This window comes from Thermobia domestica, chromosome 11 (genome assembly GCF_964235325.1).
Source record: "Thermobia domestica chromosome 11, izTheDome1.hap1.1, whole genome shotgun sequence".
Classification (NCBI taxonomy): Eukaryota; Metazoa; Arthropoda; class Insecta; order Zygentoma; family Lepismatidae; genus Thermobia; species Thermobia domestica.
The window spans coordinates 126,768,877-126,796,338 of record NC_137464.1 but is presented as its reverse complement, the minus strand read 5'-3'; the positions used below and the strand labels follow the sequence as shown (position 1 = coordinate 126,796,338).

Here is a 27,462-nt window from a genome sequence, read left to right as displayed (position 1 = left end):
ATCCAGCTAGAAACAAAGCTCAAAGATAAGCCCATTTCTTGAACACAAATGAAAATTGAGTTGCAAATTTCATTTGCCACTGACTGTGTTTTACTTTCCGTAATTTAACAATAAGTTTCATATGAAATATGATTAATTCGTATATGAAAAGAAAATATATAAAGAAAGAACAAACGATAGAGTAAACAAGAAAAAACTATTGAATCCAATTCGCCATTTGTATTCTAAGTGTTAGAAGGCAAAATATTAATAGAAAATGCTGATAGAGAGAAAAGGGCTCTGCAAGTTAGATCATTTGCTTTCCTCTCCATAGAGCAGCTGACCCCATGGGATTAAAAGGGAGAAGAGCTACAAATCACAGCGCCTTGGGAAGCCTTGGCCTCCAGAATAGCACTTCATCTTGGTTGGCTGAGATAATTCCTTAATTCTAATGTTCAGAACGGGAGACAGTAAAACAAAATAGTTCAAAGCAAAGAATATTGCATTATATAGACCATGGCGCTAAAGGAGAACTACACACGCTACCTGTTTATTGCTACAAGATGAAACAAAAGGAAAAAAAAAGAAAATCGGCATTACTCCTGTAGAAATACAAACGTTCTGCACTATATCGGGTGTCAAAAAATTCAATCGACAAACATTGGGATCTTCTCATAAAAATGAATAAACATGTGTCCTAAAACGCATTATTTCTGATGTATAAACTGCCAAAAGTGTGAGAAAATGAACTTCAGAGGCATATGTTTTAAAAACTATGCAACGTAGAGAGAGCGGTATCAAAAATAATTTTCGAAGTAACAGCTGTTCTACTAAAACATGTATGTTTTAAACCCCTGTAATGCGTGCGCAACGGAGTCTCCAAAGGAATGTAAGGATTCCCGGATAATCTGCAAAGTAAAAATGAATCGAAATGGGTATAGATGGAAAGGTTTCCCATCTGGTAACAATAATTTTTTGTACCAAATGGACATCACAAACAATGGAACACAATGGTGGACACATTTATACCCGTTGTGTGTGGTTGCATAACCATCAGATACAGAAGGTAGCTAAGAGTGAAATTATGTAATGAAATGCAGTGAATATACAGCCGAATCGTTGTGGAGAAATATCTCCTGTGTAAGTACAGCACAACACATGAAACAGGATGCTTCACACGTGTGGAAACACATGATGAAAAACAAAACCGGTGTGGGAACAGAAGCAAGTATTTATACACACGAGATGGAAAAGGGAATAATTGCTTAAATTGTAATGCAAAGTAGTAATAATAAGTGTCCGCTTTGGTCAGATTTTATTTTTATTTTCAGTAATATGTAGTTCGAAATCTAGATGAGCAGAATGCGAATTTCATCGCCTTTCCAATCACCATTCTCTTGTTTATAATGTATAAAATTATAAATTATTTTTTACAAATTGCTATTAATAGTTTGCTTATTTCAGCTTACAAATTGGTAAAATGCTGACTGAAAATGATTAATTTCAGGATACAGCACAATGCGCTATAACATTATTCATGCACGGAAGTCCACTCGTTAATCATCATTTTATGTGATACTAAGGATGTCGTCATTTGCATCCCTCTTTCAACACACTATTTACACTATACTATTTAGAAATAAAACATATTGAGACACATTATTCCGTACCACTTTTCCCTACTAATCGGATAATAGAAAATAAAGGTTTGTGTGATGGCTTTTAAAAAATGAAAATGAAATATTTAACGTCCGAAACTTATGCACTTGAGACTAAAGGGGACAGGACACATGATTAATGGAAATGAATACAGTTGTTATGACAGAACTGATGGAATAAGAATGTAGCAAGAAATGGGAGAAAATGCATGAACACGATGTAATAATAATAATAATAATAATAATAATAATAATAATAATAATAATAATAATAATAATAATAATAATAATAATAATAATAATAATACAGCAACGAATTACACTTAGACTACTTTTATGCAAGAAGTTTTCGTAGTTTTACACTGTTCTTTTGTTGCATGAGAGTTTATTTACTAGCATTCTGCCATACTATAGTTCTCAATCTGATTGTCACGTTCGATGATTTCGTATTATAAATTATCCATACAAGATATTATTATTCCATGTGTCTTAGAACGTAACAAATCATAATGTTGAATTTATTTTAACGTATTAAGCAAAGACCCGCAAGCTCATATGCTCCATCACACCACGCAAAAATAATCTGGAAAGCGTTACAACCCATTTTTCGCGGTCCCTAATGGAGTGACGACTTGTTTGGGCCAAACAAGGCTTAGCTTTTCGATGATGCCGCCTTCCAGAGCCGTAGCTAGAGGGGGGCGAGCGGGGCGGTTGCCCCGGGCGCTGATAGGAAGGGGCGCCAAACAAGCAAGAAGAAAGAAAAGTTATAGGAAAAGAGTAAACGACGCGGCGCCCCGTAAAAGAATTGGCGCCTTATTAAATCAATATTGTCAGTTTGCAAAGAAATACATTTGTTAAAAATTTTCTTGCTCGCTCTGCTCGTAACTCTAAATTTTCAATAGGTCACAACTTCTTAATTATTACTTAAATAAAGTTATTATATTCGATTTGTTAATGACGATGTGACATACAGGGTGCCGAGTAATGACTTATAGCGTACGCAGGAGAGTTTTCAATATCGGAAACGCTCAAAGTCTGAAATACGTGTTCAGTGTTGTGATGGTGATGAGTTTGCTGAGCTAATCACGCTTTTCTACCCAATCGGATTAATCACTATGGTGGGAATGAAGGTATGAAAATGAGAGGAGTGTAGAGACACACGCAAGCTGCTGTTTGCGCGGGAATATTAAAAATGAAGGTAAACAAAAGTAATAATAAAATATTCGAAATCATAGAGTAGGGGCTAAAAGGGTCAGAACTTAACCTAACGAATTTTGTCTTTCTCAAAGACTGATTTTTTCTTATTCCATTGACATGTAAAATATTTCCAACTTAAAGGGATTTATTGGGATCATTTCTCCATCAACTAGTTGTATCGCTAGGATACGTTTTCTGTATATACGTACCTGTTGTTGTTGTTTTTTTTATCTATCTCTACATACAGACAAAACATAAAGCTTCTGAATTTCTGTTATATTTCACAAAATAATTTTTACCATAAAAGAACTAACTAAATCAATCTATGGTCTATAGAACCCGGAGGTTCAATGACGCGTTCATAAAACCTCTCCAATGACTTCTCTCCTTACTCAACTGAATCCAGTTTCTACTTTGTATTATTATTTCTGCGAGATTCACTTTAATATTGTCCTTCCATCTGCGTCTAGGTCTTCCTAATGAACGTTTTCCTATTGGATTTCCAGTCAAAATTTTGAAAGCGGTAATACTTTCTTTCTTGCTACATGACCTGCTCAGCTGAGCCTCCTAGATTTGATGACTCTAACAATGTTTGGTAAAAGGTGTAAATTATGAAGTTCCTCGTTATGAAGTTTCCGCCATTTCCCATCCCCGTTCCTCTCGAGTCCGAATATTCGTCTCAGGATTTTATTCTCAAATACTTTCAGTTTGCGTTCTTCCCTTAAAGTAAGCGACTATATTTCGCAACAATACAGAACAACAGGCATGATTATCGTTCTAGATATTTTGAGCTTCGAATTCCTCCACAGAATTCGCTACTACAAAAGATTTTGAACTGAATAATAAAGCGAATTCTCTGCTTTCATTCGACATTTAATTTCTTCGTGGATATGATTTTGGTCTGTTAATATTAATCCTAGATACTTGAAAGTATCCACTTTATCGAAAATATTATTTGATACTTTGACGCATCCATAATTTGCAGTATTACGATCCCAGTGAACTTCTATGATTTTAGTTTTTTCTGCATCTACTTCTAAACCTGGAAGCATTTGATAATGTTTTTGCATTTTTCTATTGTTCCCCTATCAACTCCTATCAGATTTACATAATCAGCATACGTCATAACCTGGTGAATAGCATTCAGCTCTAGGTCCTGGTTTCTATGTTTGATTTTCCTTATAGCGTACTCCAGAATAAAGTTGAATAATAATGTCGAAAACGCATCTCCTTGTTACAGGCCATTCTCGACGAGGAAGATCGTGGACAAGAATTTTCCTACTTGAACTTTACTTTGGGATTCATTTAAACATATCTTAATACATCCTACTAGCTTTTTTAGTATTCTAAATTCTGCAAGAATGTAATATTTATCTCCTAATAGAATCATAAGCCTTACTAAAATCAATAAATAATTTATGTACCGGGTGTTGTATTCCCATTTCTTTTTGAGTACTTGTCGAATGGTAAATATCTGGTCCATAGTTGATTGATTTCATCTAAATCCACACTGATAATCTCCAATAATTTCATCCGGGTATGAGATCAATCTTGCTTATGAAATGTTTGAGAGGATTTTATAGGGTGTTGACACAAAAATGCCTCGCTAATTATTACAATTCGCTTTGTTACCTTTCTTGTGAATTAGAACAGCGATTCATTCTTTCCACTCCTCCTTGTTCCAGATAAGGAGAATAAGTTTGTGTATCTTGTTCCACAATTTCCCCATTTATCGGAATTTCGTCTACACCCAGAGATTTGTGTTTCTTTAATTTCTTTATAGCAATTTCTACTTCTATTCGGCTACGCTCTGAAATTTATAGTTCTGTTTTGCCTTTTCCTTTCTCCACGAATAGTTTTTGAATGCGTGTTAAGCGAATAGTCAAATATATCTTTCCATCTATTCAAGATGCTATTTGTTTTAGTAAGAATTGTTCCGTCATCTCTCTTTAATATATACCCGCGAGGTTGATACGATTTCTTAAATTCTTTGATGGCCTTGAATATGTTTTGATTTTTTTCTTTTAATATTATTTTCAAGATCAGTAATTTAAGCTTTAAAAAATCGCTTTTTTCTCTTCTAAACATTTTGGAAGTTTCGTGTCTGATGTCCTTGCTGAAATTTTAATACTATCCCTAATTTGAACCCAAGTATCCTCAACATTAGTGCTCTCAAAACTTTTTAAAAACGAGAATCTATCTAGAGTTCTCCTCTAATTTCTTTAAACCTCTCCTCTACATTTAAAACAATAATATCACACCATCGACCCTTAAGAGTAATAAAAGAAAGTCTATCATTAACAAATTCAACCCGTTTAATTGCTGATAATAAAAAAGTCGAATTAAAATTCTATTTTGTGTAGTCACATACAGAATAAAATTACAAAAGTTTACAGTTATTAATGGAAATTAACGCCGTCATCCATTTTGAACATTTTAAAAGCACATAGTTTCTAATGTATTGAAATTTCATTTTTTTAATCGATAGTATGAAATGTTACAAATAGTTGTACTGTAAATTTCCATAACTGATCTCCAAGTGAATCTGTATATGAACCAAAGGTAGTTTCGTCAAGTTTAACAAAAAGTTTAAAATGATCCCCTTGAAACCAGCCCTTATTTGTAAAAGAATATATGATAATCGCTTTTGGCTGTTGCAATGGTCTGTCCAAGCAGCTTGATTTAAAAAGTCAACATAGTATAACAATTAAAGCTTCTTCTTTTATATGAAAAAAAGAGGCGGAAGGAAAAGCTTGGTGTGGTGAGTATAGGGGGCGCCGAATTCTACTTCGCCCCGGGCGCCGAAATCTCTAGCTACGGCTCTGCCGCCTTCGCTTCACATAGCTGCGTCGAGTATACAACGTTGCGAAAGAAAGAAACCTGGAAAATTCCTTAGATAACATAGCGAGGTATGACAATTTTCTACTATTTTAAAATGTATATTATTTCTATGCAGTTAAACAACACTTGAGTTACGAATGGTGCAGCGTGTTTCTCTCGTCATTGTTGATCTCGAACGGGAAAACGGGAAATACTACCGCGTACCGTATTAGCACATTCCAACAAAAGCCATCAAAAGATATGCTCATAAGTAATGTATAAAACGTCATAAACAGCAACTGTTAATGTTGCTGGTTTGGAATGATAAAAAGATTTTTTTTTTTTTTTTTTTAAGAAATTACACATTGGAAACGTGATACATCAACTATGTAACCCTAATTATAATGTATAATTTAATATCAGTACTACTATAAGATTCTTGTAGTTTGAAACTTTTTATAGCTATATTTCTAACATTACTTTTATGTATTCCTTGGTAATATTTGAAGAGTAATGTTCTTTCTTTGGTAAGAGATTTTACTTAATTTGAAGTTCCAAAACTCATTAGATAATAGCGCACCGCAACTAAATTTTGGATATGTACTCGGAGGGGAAGGAAAGTTCGCTATCCCTTCATTCTGTCAAACTTTGTCAATTTGTATTTGATTTTGAGTATACAAGGGGCGATCAGGTTGCACCGATTCTCATATAGAAAGAATGTTTTTGTGTGCTTGTATTGTGACTTTCAAGTATGAATAGTGCCCCGTTTTATTTTTACAGAGGTGAAGTTGTAAGAACACGCCAGCAGGAGTTAGAGACGTCCAACTGAGGTGAAAGTGTCATCAAATATTTTGTGAATGACTGGCCAGTATTCAAAATTCATGAGGATTTAGTAGAGATATTAAGGGACTCTCCTCCATCATACAGCATAGTGAAGAGATAGGGACATGAGTTGAGGTGTAGTAGGGAGTCGTATGAGGATGAACATGCAGGTGGGGGTACAATAAACCGTCGTGACAACCGAAAACATTCACGAAGTCCATGACATTGTGCTGCAGGATCATTGAGTCAGTATCCGTTATGCAGCTGAGATGGATGATCTCTCATATAGCACCGTGCAAATCATAATTACCCAGATCTTGCAAATTAAAATTTGTGCAAGATTGGTCCATCCTAATCTCACCGCAGATCAGAAGTCACCGAGTGTTCGAGTCTTGAACTCTCTGATAAGTTTCGTGCTGACAAAAACGATTTCCTTGTCCGATTTGTAGTTATGGGTGAAACTTGGATACATCATTTTCATTCGGAGACTAAAATACGAAGCATGGGGTGGAATCATCCTCATTGTCCACCAACAAAAAAGTTCAAGGCAATCGTCAGCCAAGGCGATGGGCTCAATTTTCTGGGAATAAAAGGGTGTTCTTATTGTGGATTATCTACAAAAAGGTCAAATAATCACTGGCACCTACTTCAATGACTTTATCAAAAAATTACATGATTCTATTAGAAAAAGAGGTTTGAAATTTCCCCAGTGGTGTGCTATTGCGCGAGAACACTGCACCTGCCCACACTTCACGCAATGCAAGAGTCGTTATCGCAGATGAATTGTTTGAATTGTTTATCCTATTTCCCAAATTTGGCCCCCAGCGACTTACATTTGGCCAAAATTTGAAGAAGACTTGCGTGGGCAGAAATTTTCGGCTGATTCTGAGGTGACAGCGGCTGTATGTAGACTCATGGTTGGAGGACCAGTTGGAAGATTTTCTATTTGTAAGGCATCCTGGCATTGGAGGTCCGATAAGAGAAGTATATTGATGTTACATGGGATTTACTGAGAAAATGCCCATCTAGTGCCTTTCTACCTGTGTTAGGTTCGGAGCAACTTGGTTACCCCTCGTATAGTACATATTTTATTTACTTTTCTGATAAAGTGAAGGCACTGTCCCTCTCTACCTCAAAATATTGAGGAAAATCAAGACCTCAAATTGTTCAACTCCGATGTTAACAATACATAAAATGAAAATATTCCTTAATTTTTGGAAATATGATAGTAATTGTGTGAATTTTATACTGAAGCACAGTTATCATTATCAAGAATACATTTTCACCTATGCTGAACATTTGTGTAGAAATTCCTTGCATATGACAGTAAGTCTACCTTGAATACTTTCCATTGCGTAATTCTGAGGTGAAACGAAAACAGTAAACTAGTGAAAGCAATATATGATGCAACCAGACCTTGGTGCCATAAACTAAAGCTCCAGTGGAACAACAACCAAGCTCCTCCTCACGTAACTGGTTGTTGCTAAAGTTAGTTTAAATCGCAAAATTTACGTTCAGCCTAGGGACGGAAAGAGAGACGTGGGGAAAAAGCGAATGCAGGCGTTCTAAAGCGATTACCAATATTGATTGTGCATACTCGAAACCACATAACATATCTTACACTACTACTCATGACGCTTTCGGTTATTGGAATTTTTATGTGTGTTTGTTATTAATGGTATCATAATTCAAAAATGCCACAAAACGCAGAACTAAACATCGATGTGTCTCCAGAGCTGCACTTTTCATATAAAACATGGTCAACGTATAACATGTTTTACGTGATTAACATATAGTATACAATTCTACCAACATCCAACTACATATATAATAATCATTCCGATTTATTAAAAAATCAATGTACATAAAGAAAAAAATATTGTAATGTGATAGACCAAACTCTAAACTGTGCAGTGGCGGCTCCCGAGTTCTATAAGAGGGAAGTCACATTGACCTGCAAGGGCACCGATTTCTCTGTAACTTTGGGGGGCCCATTCATAAAAAATTACATATAACAATGCATATAACAAGAGAAAATACCTAAAAAAATACATATTCATAAAAATACAGGGACCCACATGAGCTTTGCGAGGGCGGCCCCCCAAGGATCGGCGCCCTTGAGTGACAGTAAAATCTGCAAAATTCCCTAGTTTTGGGGCCCTCTAGTGATTTGTTTTTGATTTTGAAGCAGCGTTGTTTTGTTTAAAATAAAATGATTAAAACTTGTTTTAAACAATTGATTTTGTTTAAAACAAATTTTATATACGTTCTAAGCATTTTGTTTTAAGCACGTGTATTTTTTAAGTCTAGTTTTAAATATATCTTCATTTCTATTTTATTTTATTTTATTTTGTAAAAAAAAAAATCTGCCAAAAAAGAAAATTGTCAAAAAGTACTCCCCATTCAAAAGGCTATTTTGTTCCCGTGTGAATGTTTTGATTTCTCGTTGCTGCAGAGGTCAATGTGATCTACAATTTATTTTGTTTCTTTTTCCCCTTGTTTTTAGCGTTCATTATATTGTTTAAATGTTCACCAATTAACTTGCGAGAAAGTATCATAGTCGAGGTTGGACTACTACTAGAAATGATATTAAAAATAAATTTTTTTAAAAAAATATGTTGGAAACTACTTTTTGTGTTGCATTCTGAAAACAAGCAAAGGGTTTTTGGCTAAATTGCGGTTCTGAAATTAAAATATCGCAGGCATTCTTTGATACAGTACATGTTGGTTATCAGTCTCCGTACAATTTGAAATCATTTAACATGAGTTTTACGGGAAGAAAAAGGACATTATTTGTAGCAAATTTATTACAGTATCTCAAACTCCATTAGTTAAGAAAACGATCACACGAGCTTGTTGCAAATCGTGTAAGAAAGAAATGGTAGGATTAGTTCAAAGAATGAAGAATCTATCTATTAAAATGCTACAATAGCAATTAAAAGCGCCTGAGCTCCAACCTATAACTTTGGCTTTCAAATCTTTCATTTACGGTTATGTGTGATTTCACGTTGAACAGAGACAAACATTTTAAGTATTTCTACTTTAAATAGTCTAAATTAGTTAACTACGGTGTATATCTTATTCATAAAGTTTATGATATAAAATTATTATTCAAAGCCTTTGTATTTTAATAAGCCTTCTCTAAAATCAATGCATGTGAATTGTGCTTCCATCTTCCGAGTTCTTTTAAACTATGTTTATATGTATGTGGCCAATCCTTTCGAAAACTACAGGCTCTAGAAAGATGACGTTTTCACTGATCGATTGGAAATTTTGCGTAGATTGTCCAGTTCTAATTGAATATTTAAAAAAGCATAGCCATGATTTCTTTATTACATTTTTTAGGGTACACTGGAAGCGTTGAAATTAAAAAAACAAAAACTAATGCATCATATCCTATGCGTTATACACTCCAACACCACAATGTTGTATATTGGGGTTGTAGATGTCTCAGGCGTTTGTTCCATGGCCAAATAATAGTGAAAAAGGAAGGATAACCATTTCTCGAATCTAAGATAAATCTTTATTTTTTGTGTGTTTTGCCTAATGAACACCATATATAACTGACATTTTAATTAATTGTATATATAATGTATTTGCTTATTACATACTGCAAGAAAGAAGAAAGAAAATACTGGTCATACATGAATTAGAAACTCCAACCGGAAGTAGTCTCAAATCTTGCAAACGGTGCGAGATATTGAGAAAAAATAATCGAAAAAATCTCCCCTTTATGATACCCCTTGCCGATTTTTAAAAATCAAGACGTCTTTCACTTGTGTCTGTAAAGGGACATGTACATATGTTGTGAGGAATGAGAAGGAGATTTATGCTCATATACGAATGATGCGTTGTGTAGAGAGCGCAGGTTCAACTAGTCATTATGAAAAATCCAATGTTGTTGAAACACTGGAAACCCAAACAGGTGGTAGAAATGTTGATCTGAAAATTGTTTCTGGTGATTCTAACGTCAGTAATGCAGTTGAAATGCAACCGGGAACTGCAGGTAAGAGTTAATTTTGTATCCTCAATTTCTTTTTCATTATATTAAAATATGAAAATTTTATCTCATCCCTCTCCCCTCCCACCGTTCTAAATTTTCTTAAAAACTTTACACTCTGGCAAAGCTTGTATTGAAGGAATTAGGTGAGAAAGCGCAAGGTACGGCAGTCACCTGTGTAACTATCCCTTAAAGCGTGATACTAATTGTCACATCATTGCCGAACGTCAGTGAGGCTCTACGACTTGATCTACATTTGTCCGTCTGTATGTATGTATGTACCACGCTACAGGCGCGATTTTCGGTCTTGAGGGTAGAGGTACAGACGTCTGGAATTTGTTGTACACATTTTGACTGCGATCCGACGTAAAATTTCAAAATTAGTGGATCGAACACCACTTTAAACAGTAAGCCCTATCCCACATAGTCTTGCTACTGATGCAAATCTGTAATCAATCAATCAAACAAACAAAACTACTTTTATGCGTTTCGAACAAACTTAAGTTGCAGGATAAATTTAGCTTAGTTTATTTTTAAAAAAATATGTTTAGATATGGCGTGTTCAGAGCACAAGGGATTTAAGTCCATTTTCAAAAAGGTTAATTTTTGCTTAGCAAACATAGTACCTTCGTAGCCCAGAGTCCGAAATAAAATAAACAAAAACCACGCGAAAGGATGTGGTGTGGGCTAGAGTTTCATAGAAAAAACACTAGACGAGGGCGTTGATGGAATCGGGGAACAGGAGGATAGTAATCAAATTTTGCCGCTAAAGTTTCACCCGCCTCCAGGTGACTAATTGAATAAAAGCATGTACACTTGTGTACAGTTCCGATAACAGTAGAATTATTTGAGCCAAATTCCGTAAAGAATGCCATGTTAAATCCAATAGTCATTGGAAAGTTATTTTGCAAATGAAATGAAATCAGACGTTCCACGTAAATGAAATCAGACTTGACTTTGTACATATTCTTTATTAAATAATCATGCATTGTAAACATATTTCATCACCCTCCTCCCTGTATTGTGAATCACAAGCATAGCTTATTTTTTCTCTATGTTATTGATTGGTATGTGTTTGTTTTCATGTTTGTATTTGTATGCTTTTTTTTTCTTTCTTCACTTGTCGTACTTGTGCGTGTGTGTGTGTTTTGTTAAAAGTACCACTTTTCTCTTTTCTTTTTTTTTTATCATCTTACTGTATACCTGTATTTTTCTTGTATGTAACCGTATCTTTTGTACTCAATTGATTGTATGTTTTTTGTATAACACAATGTACTTCCTTGACAAGGGTTAGGTGGTAGAGCAGCAATATGCTGAACCTCGCCCGCTTGAATAAAGCCTTTTTCAATTTCAATTTCAATTTCAATTTGCAAGCCACTGGTGCTATACAAATGAAATTAGGTAACAAGAAAAAGTGCGTTAACAGTAATAGCTTCAGGAAAAAGAAAGTCAGCACTTTGAATCCGATACGGACACCCAAAAATCATTTTCAAAACCGCTGGTACTACAAAAACGAAATTTGGTATATTAAGGTGCATTATCACTAGTGGACTACGAAAATATTAAATATTTTTAAAGAAAATTATCTTGAATGCAATATAGCCAACAAGAACTATATAAAACTACATTCATTTTATAACTATATAAAAGCTATATTTTAGTCAAACGATTTTATTTCTGTTATCAATGTTGCACTAAATGGTATATACAGGATGAGTCTGTGATACCGGTTGCAAGTAAAGAGCAAAAAGTCTTAAATAAGATATTACACTATTTTGAAATATATGTTTAAAATCATGTTTTAAACTGTCCAAAATGTTTAAAACATGTGTTTTTGTGTGTTTTAAAACATTTTAGACATCTTTTTAAGTTTTAAACACGTGTTTTGTTCTTTTTTTAAAAAAAAAACGTATTTTTTCCAAAACTGCTTTGAAGGCATTCTTTATTCTCTGATACCAGTTGTAAATATCGAAGAAAAAAACAACGAAGTTGGCATTACATAATCATATATTCAGTATATGTATTACATATAGAATTATTGAATTTAAATATATTCAGCAAGTGGAAAACAATTGATGTTCCCAATACTACTCAACCTATTTCTTCAGTTTGACTTTCTTACTGAAATGAAGTTTTAGTTTAATGTCCCACTATTACGCTTTTTAGACTATCGGAGATGAATGATTAATTAACCCTGGACCCGAGAGCAAACTCAGGACCACGTACACCATGGGCACACGCGCTAATCACTGAATCAGCTTGAAAGGCATTGAATTTCTTAATTGATTCTGTAAAAAGACATTCAGTTGCATAACCATTAACAAACATACTTGTTAATGTACGAGAAGAAGTCAAAAAGTAAAAGGGACGCAATTTCTCGCACTAGGGTTTGGTAACACTGCTATTATCCAATGCTGAATTAGTGGCGTCTGCAACACTTCTATGCAACGTGTCACTTTTTCTGGCGTTAGTCGTTGATGTATAGCAGACCGTTAAACATGGCAGCTCCATTATCAATCTGGACCAAGGAGGAAATGAGGGCAGTGATTCGCTTTTTGTTTTCGGTTTGTGTTAAACCTGCGGAAATTATTCGTTGAATGCATGCGCAGTATGGTGACAGCTTTTTACCGCGAAGAAAGATCTACGAATGGATAGAACGTTTCAAACAGGGAAGAACTTTATGTGACAAGGAAAGATCGGGCAGCCATCAACGTCAGCGACTGAGGACAATTTGAAAGTCGTTGAGGTATGGTGATGGTAAACAGACGAATCACAGTGGACAAAATCGCCAATACTTTGCATATCAGTCATGATTCAGCTTTTTCCACCTTACGCGACAGGCTAAATTTTCGGAAAGTGTGTACAAGGTGGGTAACGAAAGAATTGTCAGCGCAGCATAAGGCACAAAAGGTTGGACATCTCATGTAAACATTTGGCCCGTTATCGTCGTGAGGGAGATGGATTTTTACAGCAAATCGATACTGTGGAAGAAACTTGGGTACAAGCGATTTTCATATATTTGGACTATTGAAGGAAGGCTCAGGACAAGATGATTTGCAAACGATGTAGAAGTCATTGATGCGGTGCGAAATTGGTTACAGGTGCAACCGAAAAACTTTTTTTTCGACGGAATCAAAAAACTTGTGAAACGTTGGGAAACGTGCGTTGAAGTGCAGGGAGATTATGTAGAAAAATAATGTAGGTTTCAGTTTTCTACCATTAGAATAAATGTACCTTCCTTTTCTTTTTGACTTCCCTCATAAATGGAAACTAATGCAAAAAATTAAGTAATGGTAAGAAGTTAAACAGCTTCATTTTTCGTATATTTATAATATTTATTAACTTTTAAAATAGCAACATGGTAATACTGATAATATTTACATGATATATAGAGATTCAAGTATGCATTTAATGTTGATCGGTTTAAAAGCAAATGAGTAATTCATTCGACTAGTCCCTTTTAGCACTAAGATGCAGGCCTACTGTTAAACGTAGACTCTGAATTACACGTGCTTCTACCAGAAATTGAACTCTGGTATCTCACGCCGAAGATGAGTTGCCTACTCATATATCTATCAGGAATCTCCTCAATATGGATGAAATTCCGTAAGGCTAGTGGGAATGGATTTACTGAACTTCCGTGTTTCCCGCCTTAAAGTACTCTATATGAATTGACAATTGACTCAAAACCACAATAATTCCGATTTAGGCTAGTAAAAAGAAGAGAAGTTCGTGTTTGTGTAGCCACAAGTTTCCCAGACAACATCCTCTCCCTCTCCTCTCCTAGAAAACTGTAACATGTTCTATACTGCAACTGATACTAATGTACTTGCCCCTTCTGACAGTTCGCTGTGCGCACGTGCTGCTAGATTTTGCGTCGGGTATTCAAACACGAAAGTGTTCACTACAAGTATTCACTACAAGGAAAGTACAACTACCAGTTTTATAAAATTAAATAATACAAAAGAAAACTAAAAAGAATGGTTTCCATAACCAGGAGGTCCACTACTCAAGTTGACACTAAACTAAAACAATGTAAATCTGTTTATATTCAAATTGGCAATGTGCAAAAAGCATGGAATGTTCACCATTGCACAGCAAGAGAAATGAGCCACCATAATTAGCTGAACGTGCTGTTGCCATAGAAACAGTTCTTCTTGCCTGATTGTTATGACCACGTACAGGAAGGAAAAAACAAAGGAAAGCAACTGTCAGAAAGGACAAGTCGTATCAAATGGACTGTAATAATAATAATTTTAAATGTTTATAAGCGGTTATGGAGTTTATATTTTCACAACAAAACATCCAACAATTGTATGTATTACGTTTGACAACGCCGGGCTTCCAAGTATGGATATAGAAATTACGTATACCATAAGAATCTTTGCCATTTCTCTTTTCCATTTACGTACAAATGGGATAGTATACACTAAAATCTAGGCTACATATACTTAGTTGAAATGGAGAGCTGGATTTCAGGTCCTAGCACGGCAGAAAAACACACCTTTTTAATATTATATATATAATCTATTTCTTGGAAGTGTAAATGTTCCAGATGACAGAGAAGGAAAATAACCCTCGATATAATGGAATATATGTAATTTATCAGTGAAGAAACCTAAATCCACAATTTTTCAGAAGTGTGTAGTACTTTATTTTATGAGATATTGCGAAATTAGCCATAGTTGACATACATTGAACATATAATTAACCTTTGTTAAATAATATACATTGGACGTACTTTAATCTCCTTAAAATTGAATCTAAAACTTATTATTTTAAATTTTAGCACCACACTGGGGTTAGAATGGAACACAATTTTTAGATCTCTGGATTTTACCTGTATCTATTAAACGACATAGATCTCGAAGAAATGCAAGTTGGTTTGCAGAATTTTCGTTGTTAACAAATCCTCACGAACGTAACGTTGAAAAAAAAAATAAGTGACATGTACTTACCGGTGGCGTGAAGAGCGGTTCCTCCAAGCAGGACGTCGAAACTTCCCTCGGCAAGCATTTCAGTATCTTGATAGCTGATGCTGAGCGTTGCCTCTTCCTGCTGAAGTCGCGCGAGCACGGACGCCAGCCCGCTCTTATCATCCAGATCGTCCCCTTCTCGCAACTGAAGTGTCACCACCCCCTCACGCCCCGAACCTTCTCCGCCACTGCTGTACATGAACACTGCGTGCGAGGTAGGGGACGCGTACGATGTCTGCAACGGCAATCGCACGCCAGGAACCTCGCTGATGCTCTGCAAGAAGAGAAAAGCTTTGGTCAAGCTCATACATTGTTGGTCTTTTGTAAGAAAAGTTCAAAAGTCAATTCCCTCTTACAAAACCTTTGTTGAAAATAACTTTGATTGGAATCGAATGATATTAACAAAAAGTCAGAGAACGTGATGACTTGATTGTCTGAGGTCTCGTTACTCAACAAATTCTTTATTATCAATATTGTTCGCATCGAGCGTTTTCAGATCTATTTCTACTTCTTCTTGCAATGTTTCTGGTAACGGTGTAGTTAATAGAGGAATCATTTTCAACCTGATTCTCTGTTACATCACCATATGCTGCTCTCATTTTCAGTAAATCATGCACGAGACTGGAACAGAGGAAGAGCCTGGAACGCTGATAAAGACAGTGCTGACCGGAAAACAAATATTAATGGCGGATGATAGTTTTGCAATTACATCATTTGCGGATCCATGGCTATTAGTGCATTTCCACCCTTCACTAGTTCATTCTCCTGCCTTTGCTATACCTGTTTCTTTTACTTCCTGCTTCCAGCGTAAAGGTGTGCTCCGACGTCATACATTGGCAGTCGGAAGTAACTGTACTGGAGGAAAATACTAGTGAACAGACGAATGGTTTCCAACACATGCCAGTCTGTACTGCACAAGGGAATGTGACAAATCATCCCCATTTAACAACTTATACTTGGAGTAAGTACAAATGGAATCCAGCAGTAGTATAATAACATTCTACTCTCACGTGCAGCCTTAAAGAAAATCTAACTAAGCAAACATTACACTGTTAATAATCCTTGATAACGAAACTTTGTCTGAGGGAAAGGACTTTGGAACACTACTGTATGTAGTATTATAAATAATAATAATGAAGTAAATTGTAAGCACAGTGTATTTTACCATAGCGAATAATTTCATGTACTGGTCAAAACGATTCGAATGTGATATCAGCACATGAACGGATATAGTCAGTTTAAATTTATAAATTTAAAATTTGACATCACAGAAGAAAAATATTAAACGAAACAAAAGAAAACAAGCTGAAATCGTACAAGAAGCTATATCATCATCGAAGGATTGATTTGCTTCATTTTAGTATACCCAACATACAATAATTTAACCAATGTCACATTAAGAAAGAATAGTAGTTAAATTCATATATATATATATATATATATATATATATATATATATATATATATATATATATAAATAAATAAAGGAAGGAAGAATATATCAACATATCAATTGTAGTTTTGATACAGGTTTAGTACTTAGATATCCACGTAAAAATTTTAAACAGGTTTGGTTCCTCCCTCCTTCCTGACAAATGTGTACAGCAAGATTACTCATAATTTGTTCTGTAATATAATTATGAACCTAGGAGCAGGCCCGTAGCTAGAGAGTGTCCAGAAGGGGCTAACCTCCCTGCGACCATCTTCAGCCCTCCTGAAACTTTCAGTTCCTTGTTTGTATGTTTAGGGTGCACCTTATCTTTTGACTTCCGAGCTTGTTTGAATCTCATCCCCTAAAATGATCCCATATTACACCAAAGTAACCCATGAAGAAAATTAGCTCGATTGAAAAATATTAAACGGTGCCCCAAACGATCTCAGGTTTTCAATGTTTACAATATACAATATGAGGCAAAAGTACTCTGTAAGTTTGGAACAGCTCGAGTGAGTGACACCATAATGTGGATGGAGCTAATGAAGGTAGAACTGCATCTATTAGTGTATGGTACCATTTTGAAACCCCCAATCTTGGATTCAGATTTAAAATGTTTAATATGAAATGGACATAAGACATATCGTTTTGTGTACTTTTTCACAAATACACCTCTAACATTATTTCCAACTTATCTATAGCCATTTAGTAGTTATTACCTTCATAATATCTGTCTATTAACTTACAATTGTCTTTCCAAACTTACAAGGTATTTTTGCTTCACATGATAAACTTCAAATGTATTCAAAACTTGAGGTCGCTTGGGCCACCACTTAATGCTATTCAATTGAGCGAATTTCTCTTATGGGTTACATTGGTTTGATATGGAACCACTTTAGGGAGTGAGACAAAAAATTCGGAAGTCGAAAAATAGTGGCCACCCCAAACATACGTAGAAATTCGTGTAAATAATGTTTCTTCTCTACTTGTGAGTCTTGCATTTTTCTATCTGAAGCTAATCACTCTGAACAACAAAATTATATCTATTATTTGTGTAGCTTTTTGCAATCAAAAAGTAATATTCTTCTTATAGGAGGTTGGAATTAATCGCACATAACCGGAGTTGATTTTGATTTTCTTAGCTCTACAAACACTTACCGGGAAAAATAACTTTATGAACCTACATATTTCTTTTTTTTAAAAAAAGGAAAAAAGCACTAAATAACATTAAAAATGAATTTGGCAGAACGTTACAATTTGGTTCTTGCAAATATTAATTATGTTGAAGTTGGACATGAACCTCAATCATTGGTGTCTGAAGATGCTCATCATCATTGGTGTCTGAAGATGCTTGGTGTCTGCTGTATTTATTGACTTTCAATACAGTAAGAGAATCCGTACTAAAACTATACATCTTAAATCAGATCATAATTTCCACAAAGGTAATTTGGAACAGTTATATTCTTTACGTGCAAAGAACAAGCATATCAGTTAGTGCTAGAATAAAGTAAATTGACGACTGGACAGAAGTACATAAGAATTTATGCGTAGAAAATAAAAAAGATATGATGGACAACAAAAGTACTTTAAACAAATTTAACTGTAAAGTTCTTTTAAATATACACAAAAATATGAGTGTTCATATTCTTTCATAGAATAACTCTTTGTAGACTGGAAATGAAGATTTAGGAGTGATTTTTTATTCCAAGTTAACTTTTCTCCATTCATACAAATCAAAATACAGTATTTAGATGGACTCAAATATAATCGTAACAAAAATAATTGCAATGGCTACTAAGATTGATACATTACGCAAGAAGGTTCAGAGAGAGATATATAAAAGAAAAATAGCATATGCATTTAGGACAGGGATGCAAATAAGCAACAAAACTTTACTAGCCCACATCTCACAATAGAAATCATTTACTTACCTTCAGTATGGTGTTAAATACTCGCCCGCACCGATGGTTGGCGAGTGGTTATTTGCATCCCTGATTTAGGAGGTTGCATTTTAAGTAAATACTATTAAAGATATGGAAAGGGAAAAGTAATTCCAAATTTATTTAACAACACATAATACTCTAACAAGTGACAAATGAATACTTTTTTTTAACAGAAAAAATCACGTTAGTCATTGGTATCATAATGGAACCCTAATCGATGTCATCAGAGTGGTCCATAGCCACAGACTTCGGGAAGTTTGGAATGTCAAACATATCAATCAACTCCAGTGAAAAAGGTATTCTGGTTTTTCTAGATGCTTTCTTGTGTGGGAGAAATGACCAAATTGGATGATATGAACATCATATGCATTGTATCAGTATATTTGTATTCGCTGTAGTTTTCTTTTTATGGAATGGCAAAAATGAATGTTCTGATTTATGTTCCCTGTGATTAATCTTCAGGATATTTTCAGACAGCTATCCTATTGGTAATGGTACTGATTCGTTATGTCAGCGCCTGCGTACAGAATACAACTCGATGAATAAATTCGCCAGCGCCAGCCATACAACTCGATGAATAAATTCGCTGTATCTAAACAGTATGTTTTGTAGACTTGCGCTGATTATATGATAGTTTGATAAGACACTCAAAATGTTTTGAAAAACGTGTAATAAGTCTAGCAGGAAGATCCTTAATTTCTGCTACTTTATTTGGAGCATTGAAATTCTTCCATTGTTATCATTACTTCGTCTGATCAACAACTAAACCACCTTCTTCGTCAAACTTATGTGTTATTGTGTTCTTTCGTTCTTTCTTGTTACATGATTCTTGACATTCATACTACTTACACTCCCTGTAGACAATGCACTCTATTTAACAAAGTGATAATTTCTGATACCTATAGTTTCAATGAATTTACAACGCTCGTTGCTAGTGTTGCCACGAGACGAGACGAGACGAGACGAGACTTCAGGCTGTCTCGTCTCGTCCCGTGCAAAGCATGTCTCGTCTCGTGTCTCGTCTCGAAAAAATGTGCTCGTCCCGTCTCGTGTCTCGTCTCGAGAGGTTCTGTCCCGTCTCGTCTCGTCTCGTTTGTCTCGTTTTGTCTCGTCTTGTCTCGTAAAAATATAGCAGCATACCATGGGAACGAAAGTAAAATGTAGCAGGCTGCACCATGCTAATCAAGATACAACTAACAAGGGAAGAGAGGGAGATTATATATCGAAGTGGAAGATGGTTTATATACCAATCGAAAGCACTAATGACGCCTATTACAAAACTGTAATAAAAATTTTCCGAATGCATATACTGTGCGAGTTATATGAATATACAGGGTGTCCAGAAAATCCATTTCCACCCCTTGAAATCGCAAACGATGAGACAGATGCCAAAACTGGAAAACACGTTTTTGATCATTATAAAAGTACAATGTATCAAAGCAAATATTGTTGTCCCAGGGCCACCCGCAGAGTCCCAGGCGGGATCCAACTCAAAAATTACAAAAGGTAAGGGGGTCAAGTAGTATATCGTTCGAAACTTCTTGGGAAATGAAAGAAGACGAACAAGTCCCAACTCTCTAAAATTACCCTGTGCAAAATGGCGGCCGGTCAAACTGTCAGCAAAAACGTCACTGTAGAGTCTATGGCCACCCTCCAAAGAAAGAAAAAAAACTGAAACGGTAAGACAGATGTCAAAAAAGAAAAAGATGTGTGTCGTCTTTTCAAAAGTACAATGATTGAAAGTAAAAATGTTTGTCCCAGGGTCCTCCACAAGGTTCCAGACGGGGTCCTACTCAAAATTTTCAAATGGCAAATATGGTCAAATAAAGCTGTTGAGAAATAAAAGAACACGGAACAAGTCTCGTATCTCTAAAATTACCCTGTGTAAAATGGCGGCCGGTCAAAATGTACATCTTCATTTCGATTTTCTGAGCACGTTCACTTTCCATTTTGCAATCGGCACTTGTATTCATTCTGAGACATTTGTACGTATTTACTCTTCCTGGTGCAAGGAATTCTTTTGTTTCATTCATTTTATAATTGATAAACCAGATAACGAGCATAAGTACCACTGTTGTGCAGTCATAAACATAAATAAGTAGAGGTAAGAGTCTTTACTTCTGATGGCTCCAACCTCTACTTATTTATGTTTGTGGAAGTACATTATATGTTAACTAGTCAGTTCTATACTCAAAGATGTCAAATGTTGTCGTTTCTTTTCTTTATGTCTTAATTTGCTTTTATTTTATTATTTTTTTCTTTATTTAGATATTATTGGGCTCAAAGAGCAGAATCTCACAGTAGGGGCATTTCCTTTCTTTCCGTTGAGTACAAGAATTAAAGTGAAAATAAACTAAAACCCGGTTACAGAAAGAACAACTAAAATGCAAGATGTTTGCACAGTATTATCGTAGAGCGTCCATACTTGTTCTATCTGCTTTCATTTAATAACAGCTTTAAACGATGTGCTACTTGACCTCCCTTGCCATTTGAACAATTTGAACATGACCCCCCCTGGGACATTGTGGAGGACCCTGAGACAAATATTTTTACTTCCAATCATTGTACTTTTGAAATGATGACACACATGTTTTCCTGTTTTGACATCTGCCTCACCGTTTCAGGATTTTTTGGGGGGTGGCCATCGACTTTAGAATTACGTTTTTGCTGACAGTTTGACCGGCCGCCATTTTGCACAAGGTAATTTTAGAGTATTGAGACTTGTTCCGTCTTCTTTCATTTCCCAAGAAGTTTCGAACGATATGCTACTTGACCCCCTAAACCGTTTGTAATTTTTGAGTTGGACCCCGCCCAGTACACTGCGGGTGGCCTTGTGACAAGAATTTTTGCTTTGATACGTTGTACTTTTAAAATGATCAAACACATGTTTTCCAGTTTTGGCATCTGTCTTATCGTTTGCGATTTCAAGGGGTGGTAACGGATTATCTGGACACTCTATATATCCATATAACTCGCATAGTATATGCATTCGGAAAATTTTTATTACAGTTTTGTAATAGGCGTCATTAGTGCTTTCGATTGGTATATAAACCATCTTCCACTTCGATATATAATCTCCCTCTCTTCCCTTGTAAGTTACAAGTATTACCCAGAACACACAAGACAAGAAATGTCACGGTAGCTACACCGTGAAGCCTTCACCTCTGGTGTATGTGGTAGTCGGTTCGATCTCGGTTAGTGCCATGTGAGCTTTGTGGTGGACAAACATTGAATGTGTGTGGGGACCGCGGTGGCTCAGTGGTAGAGCGTTCACCTCCGGTGCTTGGGGTCCCTGGTTCGATCCCAGCCCCGCCAAGTGAACTTTGTGGGGGACAAACACCGTGTGCGTGGGTTTTCTCGGGGTTCTCCCGTTTCCTCCCACTTTCTTCATTCCACCATTTAATTCATTACTCATCATCACTGTCTCTTTAGCCTAACCGGCATAACCGTGGGACGTAAAACTCAAAGATTTCATTTCATTTCATTTCATTTTTCGAATGTGTGTGTTTTCTCGAAGTTGTCTAGTATCCTACCGCTTTCTTCATTCCACTAATTTTCCCATTATCATCCATTCGGCCAAAGTTGCCTAAAGGTCTTAAAAATAATTCAAATAAGCTCACAAGGCAAGGACAAATAGTTTACAAGATAATATATCTCTGCTGTTAGTTGTCTGAGGCTTCTCGGCCCTGGCTTCTTTCTTTTACATTCTAAAACATTGAAATTTGTTTCACCAGTTTCAATACACGAATATACAGTAAATTGCTCATAGGTACGTCGAAGATGAAGACACTAATGTTAAATAATGTTTACACGACAAGCAAAGTTCGATGTAAAGGTGTCATCATCTCCGACACTATCGTATACTATCAGCCCACTTGCTTTATAGTGTCTGTATATATATATATATATATATATATATATATATATATATATATATATATATATATATATATATACAGAGAGAGAGAGAGATGGAAAGATATATAGATAAATAGAGAGATAGTTATGTGTGTACACTTTGATTTCATATATTCCAGCCTTTAGGTTTCACAGTGTTAACCCATAACAATCCAAAAACTACTTTCCATTTTAGCATATTTAGATTTGTTGCAATTATTTTTTTTAAAAAAAAAAGCTCGGAACCAAATAATTTTATTGAGTAATGGAAAGTATTTGATTGAAATTTTATATGTTACTGCACACTAAGCTCTACTTAAAGTGCCATAGTAATGGGAGCTGAACGACACATCGGACGAAAGAATGCTTGGGGCCAGTCTTCACCTCCATGGTTCAAATCTGTTCCCATAACCGCGGGGTGTGTGCTACTATGTGGTGCTTGCCCCGTTTGTGTAACAAACTCATGACAGTACACCCAGATTAGCTAATGTCTATAAAAAAAAAAGTTGATTTTTGGGTGGCCATTTTGGATTAAAGTTTCTTATATTGTCGGGATCTATTCTCAATCATACAACGTACATCTTCATACCAAGCCTAGCGGTCTGCGGCGATAGACCATCGGCTTGAAGGCCCCGGGTTGAGTCCCGGAAGGGTCATGTGTATGGATTTTAACAACATTTGTTTTTTCGTACTGTGTCAGGGGGGGAAAATCGTACGGGATAAAAGGATTTCAGTCTGAAAAAAATGGAGAGAATATCCTCCCCAGGATACTTTCATGGGAGTAAGGAATTAGTAAAAATATAGGATGTACATTTTATAGCAGGTTTAAAAATATGGTTTGGATATCCTATTTCATTTCTATTAATTATGTTCTTCAATGTTCGAATTTTGATCATTCTCATATTTTCTGCATTCAACGGAGTTCCATGAATATTATACCAAATGTTCTTTACACTTATCAAGTTCGAGAGGTTTTATGCGCCTGTAAGAAACAATTTCTGAAGATAATTCAGGTCCTAATGAATATTATTCACTAGGAAAGGGAAGTATTCCCCTCCTCTGAACATGGAAGCAGAGGGCAATTTCGCACTCTGGTCAGATCAAACATTTCCGCGTAACAAAACGAAGGTCCCCCTGTAAAACTTCTTTACCTAAAGTGTTATTATTAGTATCATAAATTTGCTGAAAGCAAACAATTTGAAGGGTTCGTCGATAATATCTTTGCTTCCTTTGTCTTCCGCCCGCCTTCCAAACGAATAGGTGAATTTTACAACATGACTGCTGTATAATAAGCGAGCGATTGGTAAAATGGTAAAAGTGTGTTTTTATGTGTGTGTGTGTATGTGTGTGTGTGAGAGAGAGAGAGAGAGAGAGAGAAGACAAAATTTTAGTTGCAAGATGACATACTTCAATTGCCGTTTTCGGTTCATATAGCAAAAGAATACCGCCACCAGAGAATAAAGACAAGTGTAGACCTTACCCAGTTTTCAAATTGAATAGATGGTAGTGGTAGTTCGGTTTCTTGACCTTGTAAAAATCTACCCTGTCTTTGATTTTGTTTGTCATCATTCCAGCCAGAAATAAAAAAAAATGAGAATTCCTCAGTTTACAGCAAGGGGAATTGGGGACAAGACATTAAGGATGATATTTCTGGAAGCTCATGTATCACGATTGTTTCATTCAATAGACAGAGGACACTTTTCTATGAAGGCTTTTCAACATGTTTTCTCACAAAGGGGATTTTCCTTTTGCAATCTATATGACCACTGGCAATTTCAATCTTGGCCATTCCCGCCAGCGTTTTCATTTTCGAGACACGAGACAAGACGAGACATTTCACGAGACGTCCCGTCTCGTCTCGTGTCTCGTCTCGTTTTCGAGACGGGACAAGTAGTCTGTCTCGTCTCGTGTCTCGTCTAAGAGGATTTTGTCCCGTCTCGTGTCTCGTCTCGTTTACGAGACGAGACGAGACGAGACACGAGACATGTCTCGTCTCGTGGCAACACTACTCGTTGCCGAATTCTCTATATTTGTCTGTGTGTTTGTGTGTCTGTTATTTACGAATTGTTAAATTTTGAGCCTCCATTCGATAGAGCATAAAAAATACTATCTGAAAGAAGTGGTGAATTTTTTTCGTCACTCTTACAGTTCCAAAGAAATTGACCCAAAAACAGTTCCGATTTCGGGATATTTATAAGGAGCCATATCTCTGAAACCGTAAGTCATAGAGAGATGATATTGGTGTTGATCAATACCTAAGAGGATGGTGGACACTTTGGCACGAAATAGTAACCGGTTGCCACTGGTTATATCTGCATTTTCAGCATGTATACGGTGATAAAAAGTGGCAGCTCAATATATCTAATTCAATATATCCCCTAATACGCAGGTTCCAAATATGTAAGTATATTAACTATTGAATTTAATCAAATAAATTTAGTATACAATTTCATATAAATTTCGTAAAAAAATAATTGTTTTTAAGTTCGTTCTGGCAATTCTCTTCGAGCATTCTCAACTAGTTTATTTTACCTTATACATTGTATATTCCCTATATTGTATATACGTAACCTTTTCACAGGAATAACAAACGTGGTATTCTATGGACTCGTCAAAAACTATTGCTTTATCGATTATCCTACAAACAATAGACACTTGATAATATCTTGGTTCATTTCACACTCAATTGATAAGACTAATGTAACAACAGAAGATGAAGAGAAATACTCCTAGCTTCAAAATTCATGAGCGAAATGTTTGCAGATCAGCTATATAAACATAACACACGTTTATACTAGTATATATGTGCCCCTGACTCAGGCAAATCGTGAGTTTTCATTTTAGATCGGATAGTTTAGGAGCATCATCACACACACACACAAAAAGTAGTTACCGACAATGATATTCCTTATAAAACATTTCTCAATATATTATTGACTTATTGGTAACAAAGTAACTCGATTTTTGTCCATCTAAACAGTACATGCTCTGTGTGGGTCGTATCAAAACAAGTACGAATAAAGCGTACATAATATTGGCTTAATAGTCGTATAAGTAAAACTTTTCATCATCGATAGATACTTTGAACTTATACGAGTATTATTCCTACACAGAGGAAAAAACGTATGTGGCGTATGTAAAAACGTAGGTTACATGCGTAAGTCTTGTAGTTTTTGGACTTAACGTACGACTATAGGTAACATGCTGCAGCAAACGTATAATTGAAAACGTATGTTTTCTAATACTTTCCGTATAAATGTTCCATCTATACGTATTTTCCGTATGAAACAAAGAAATGTATCTATATAGGATCTCACATACAGATGGACGTATATAACATATAGCTGACGTATCTAATATACATTCACGTATGTAATATACGAAAGACTTTTACTTGTCAGACATCCTGCAGCGGCATGATGTAGCATTTAAGCGCGAAAAAGGCAATACATATGTAGCATATGGATAACGTATGCTCCGTACAGATTTCCGTAGTAAAATTATGGAATCCGTATATTTGTATAATATACTACTGTCCGGATAACGGATTTTTCTCAGTGTACGCTGAATCTCAATGAAGTAAGTATGTATATTTGGAACGCCAATACTAAAAATACTGTAAAATAATTGAAAGGTTCAATGTAAATTTTTGAAATTATTATTGTACAGAAAAAAAGATCTATATGCTGTGCATACATGGTATGCAGAACTAATAAGTAATTTTAATATTTTAAACACTGAAGCAAAGAAAAATCTCCATTATTCAGTAGTTTTTCGTAAAACTATGAATATTAATATCCATTTCATGTGAATTAAGTTCTAAAATACTATTGCATGATCTGACACCTAGAACTGGATGTAGGAAAGGCACTACATTTTACTGTAAAAAGACACGAACTGGCATGTGCACAAATGAAGAATGAGAGATTCTTACAATTACGTAGAATGAAAAGCTCGAGATATTGGCATACTTGGAACAAATGACAATGTTTGAGGAGGACTGAATTTAACATGATAAGACTTTACATGACTGTAAATAAAAAGTACTCTTACGGAAGTGCGTCTAAAAATTACCTAGATATTAAACTATTGCATAATCATGACTTGTAACTTAACATTGTAATTGGACATGATTGTAATGAAATGAATAAATGAATATGACATTTTACTTATCTCTCTTTCTGAAATAGATATTTCTCTCCATATTTAAGCCGTAGTTATTTTAAAAGGAATAAATTATCATTCGAAATATGATTTGAGCAATAAAACGTCTTGACCCCTCCCCCTGGCAAAACCTCAAATGACGTTATTGTAATGAAGATATAATGAGGTCGGAAACATAAGTTTTCTCTTCCTCTACTAAAAAGGAAAGTTGCTAATTGCGATAAACCACCTCCTTTAACCTGTGGAGGTATAATCGCTAAATAAATAAAAGTAAAGATGTTTCAGTGTTTTTCTTAACGTAGTTGACTTAACAATTTTAATTTTTAATAAACCTTACAAATACATCGATTGAAGTTCGAGATTATTTTGTTGAACAACTCTTTCTGAGAATGAAAGCAAATTTTGTATTTTCTGACCAGTATTTATTTCATAAATAAATTATTTATCAAACTTTACGTATATATACACACACACATACCTTGTACGTACAGCATACATGATATATTACTTACAGTATGGAAATACGGGAAGAAAATTATACACAAATAGCACTTTTTTTTATTATCAATTTTCA

At 35.3% G+C, this 27,462-nt stretch overlaps 1 protein-coding gene across 2 annotated transcripts in view; it reads right to left on the bottom strand.

The window, feature by feature from the left end:
- The window catches only part of LOC145664431 (uncharacterized), a 1,424,688-nt gene that overhangs the window by 713,446 nt on the left and 683,780 nt on the right, over positions 1 to 27,462 (bottom strand). For both annotated transcript variants that reach the window (XM_081731113.1, XM_081731114.1), the window contains exon 3: positions 15,435 to 15,726. In XM_081731113.1, coding sequence (XP_081587239.1) covers positions 15,435 to 15,726 — 292 coding nt within the window. The remainder of the gene's footprint in view (positions 1 to 15,434; positions 15,727 to 27,462) is intronic.